We start from the raw sequence: 3,643 nt of genomic DNA on the forward strand, positions 1-3,643 counted from the left end.
GATGTTATTAACTAAAAATAAGGTTTGACAATTTCTTTACCAATAAAAAAAACAAAAACAGCAACATTCAACATGTAGCACAATCCTCTGTGTTCCTGTGTACAGTTCTGTGTAACCTTACATAATAATAATGGTTTTATAATTGTACAGCGCCTACAAGCTCCACAGAACAGCCCCCCCCCCCCACCCCCCAAAGATTTGTTTTCTTCTTCAGGGTATTAACTGGAGCTGAAGGAGGACGTAGAGGGTTCAGTACGAGCTCTGATTGCGTCAGGCTCCCCCTCTTTTCAGCCCCTTGCTGTGCTGGACAAAAACAGTGCAGTAAAATGTCCTCTGTTTCTACATGTCTACATCACTCTGTGCATCAACATCCGTTTCCTCAGGTGTTCCAACGCACAGCACAGTCTTCACAGCCAGCATCAGTTATAAAGAGGTATGAGCTTATGGCCTCCCGCAGGCCCTCGCTCACCAAAGAGTCTTGTGAGTCCACTCTTGACTTCCTGAAAATCATTGAGCTTAAAAGAGAGAGAAACACAAATTTGAGTTAGCTGTCAGCTTGATGAATCACGTTACAACAGCCACCACTAATTACACTTTTGACTGTGCACAGTATCAAATTATTTATCATAATTGACGGCTTATTTACTAATCTAGGCAGTGTTTATTGCTGTTCTAAGGAAAATTAAAATGAAATGTCCCACCTGCTCACGTCTCTCCAGTTGAGAGTGGGCCTCTTGATCATCCTTGGAAACAACCTGGTCACCTCTGAAGCACTGTCAGAACCCTCTATGAAGCAAGGCTCCTTCAAAACACAGCACAATCCATCTGCTGACTCTGGAAATAGAAACAGCAGTATACCACAATAAGAGGATGCCATTGGAAATGGACATTCGTTCAGCCCCAAGACCCAAGAACACCTTACATTGAGCAGTCCTGCTGTATCATAATATATAGTTTATAGGTCAGATTTGTATTTACACCTGTTGTTTAGCCTGTGTCCACCATGTCTAATATCAGTTGTACTCACCTGAGTAGTGTTCCACCAGGTGGTCCAGAGAGGGGAAGGTGAGACGGGGGGAAATGTAAAAGAAGCCGTTTTGTAGGCGACAGATGCGGTAGTGCTTCACCGAGTTCCGGTTTGAGCTCGTCCTCCAAAGGATAGACAGCGAGAAGAATTCTGTGGCCAAACACAGAACAGGGTTGCTTACCATCACCATCATCACTGTCTTTGTTAAATTACAAAAATGACAGTGGGTTAACCATTGACGTGAAACATAAGTTAAAAGTGCCAAATGAGATGATGGCACTTGATTTGGGAGGGTAATAGAACACTAGTTCACCATTTGAAAGTGTTCTTGAAATTTGACAGAAAGTTCAGACACCACTTACGATGCACCAAACAAAAAATGATAATAGTTGTTACCTCGTTCTGTCTCACTCTCTCGGATCATGAAAGCCCCAGTGTGGTTGTTGGGCAAGGATAACAGCTCCTCTGCCTTCATCCTGCACGTCCTAATAAACAGCCATCTGACCACAGACAGAAGGACATAGTAAAACATAAAGATTGTAAGACACAGAAAAGGAACCATACAGCCGTAATACAAAAAAAGACAAAACAAAATACAAATCAAATAATAGCACATTGATTCATTTCATTTTCCGCCTCTGACAGTCCAAATGAAACCCTGGAACTACGTCTGTCATCACTCTCCACTGGGGGAGGAGTGCTTCAGTTGAGATGTTGAAAGTTAAATCATTTAGGCAGAAATATGGAACTAATGTTCCAGAATTATTCCTACAGATGGACACCATCCACCTACATGGGCACTCCCACATATCAGTGGAGTCCCCAGATCACCCCATCATCTCCATTGGCAGTTTATGACCACACTACTGAAATGACATGAATACCTTTTGTCTGAGGTTACATGTGCAGCTTACAGAAGCTATGGTTGTTATGGAAATTGATGGTGACATAGTGACTGACCTTTTTATCACTTTGGCAGTGTAGTCACTGGGGATGTAGTATTCCTGGTCTGTTGTTGTTGATCTTACCATACAGAAATCCCCATCGCTGTAGACAGAGCAGTACCTGATCAGTCAAGAGTCCACCATGTATAGTGGGCCACTGTTAGGTCAAGCATGTTTGTAACTTACTCTGATATTACTGTGAGCCTCTCCCCTGTGTGGATGCTGTGGCCTGAGACACCATGAGATGGGTAATTATAGAGGGACACCACCATGTGATCATCTGGAAGAAAAACATGAACCATAAACCAGGAACTTCACCAGTTCATAAAGGTACTACACTACAATATGATACATTTCAAGTACAGCACATTGCTATGCAATGATACTGGTCTATAATGTTTAGAGGAGATTAAGCTGGGCTTGATTTGACACAGCTTGGACTGAAACTTACCCAATGATACAGACTCAGGTATATGCTCCAGTTGGCCTATGTTAGTTCGACATTTGATTGGGCAGGTTCCCATCTTTGCCTGGTTTTGTACAAAGAAAGGAATTATAAGAGCTATCTATCCATGATATGATATAATTAAATTGGTATTCCCTCGCCCCCCTGGTATAGTGTACATTTACTTCCAAACACCAGGCTATATAAGCAAGACATATCTTGTAAAATTGTAAGGTTAATTCCCCACTTTCCCAGTTTTGCTCTCTTAAGTCATATTCAAAACTTGGCATAAGACTAAATAAATATCTACTCACTCTGTTGAGACAGCTGGTTTTAGATCCACTTCAGAGATGCTGGTTTCTTCTTGCCAAAGTCTTATACTGATACAAAGATTATATATGTATGTCTGTCTGCATACTATGTCTGCATGGTCGTCTTCATGTGAATAAACTAAACTGGCTTCTCACACATGCCTCCTGAACAGTCCAAAAAGTGAAGATGTGTCCCTCCTCTGTTTTGTCTGTTTACGTAGCTGCGGTGGGCCTTGATGAGAAGCCAAGACAGCAACTATCTCGATGAGGGAAGGCTTGATGTCATACTCTGACTGCTTCCTGTTTTGCTATATACCTTGACACCCTCATAACAGACAAACTCTGAAGTTATTTCAGGGAACATTCCATTTAGTGATTTCTTGTTGTGTAAACACTTAAAGTGTATCAGTCAGCATACAATTCTGATCATCAGCCAAACAGAAACGTTTGACTTTGAATGTTCATGACTGCCTACAGTGCCTTGCCATAATTAGTAAAAATCATGAAGACTTGAAGGCGGCTGATATGCATGTGCTTAGCATCTGAAAACCAAAAACAAACATGTTTGGGGCAATGAGATGCTCAATCCCTTAATTGTTGCATGTATGATAAAACCTTATCTAAACACCAGTATCGCAAGACAGTGCACATTTATTTTCAGGGCAAGCTAAAAATAGCTTAGCTGACTTGCGGTTGGAAAACAAGTTTCCACAGCTATGAATTTCAAACCGAAAGAAAATAAATGCAAGCATGACATTTTTGGCCTGGAGTGATTCATGTTTTTTTTCTAGGTGTCTATGCAGTATTAACCTTGATTGCGATCACTAGGTATACTGTCCACACTTAAATTATCTTTACCTTATGTTTTGATTAACCTGTTGAAATGCACTCGGTTTGGAATAAAATGAAACAGCTA

The 3,643-nt window shown here is 41.1% G+C and overlaps 1 protein-coding gene across 1 annotated transcript; it reads right to left on the minus strand.

Annotated features, from left to right (window-relative positions):
* Positions 1-206: 206 nt before the first annotated feature.
* Positions 207-2,853, minus strand: sla2a (Src like adaptor 2a). The gene is made up of 8 exons (XM_084705061.1): positions 2,731-2,853; positions 2,423-2,501; positions 2,158-2,251; positions 1,988-2,074; positions 1,424-1,527; positions 1,028-1,177; positions 702-834; positions 207-515 (listed from the first exon to the last, which is right to left on the minus strand). The coding sequence occupies exons 2-8, from the start codon at positions 2,493-2,495 to the stop codon at positions 380-382; spliced, it is 777 nt and encodes a 258-aa protein (XP_084561187.1). The 5' UTR covers positions 2,496-2,501; positions 2,731-2,853; the 3' UTR covers positions 207-379.
* Between the last annotated feature and the right edge of the window lie 790 nt (positions 2,854-3,643).

Source organism: Hypomesus nipponensis, chromosome 9, assembly GCF_054491055.1.
Source record: "Hypomesus nipponensis isolate SF chromosome 9, ASM5449105v1, whole genome shotgun sequence".
Taxonomy (NCBI): Eukaryota; Metazoa; Chordata; class Actinopteri; order Osmeriformes; family Osmeridae; genus Hypomesus; species Hypomesus nipponensis.

Bases quoted from the DNA above. Each gene is read 5' to 3' on its own strand.
- sla2a (XM_084705061.1), bottom strand. From the start codon at position 2,495: ATGGGAACCTGCCCAATCAAATGTCGAACTAACATAGGCCAACTGGAG. The intron at 1,528-1,987 runs GTCAGTCACTAT...GTCTGTGGTCAG, and splicing joins ACTGCCAAAGTGATAAAAAG to ATGGCTGTTTATTAGGACGT. The intron at 1,178-1,423 runs GTAACAACTATT...GTTTGGCCACAG, and splicing joins AGAGAGTGAGACAGAACGAG to AATTCTTCTCGCTGTCTATC.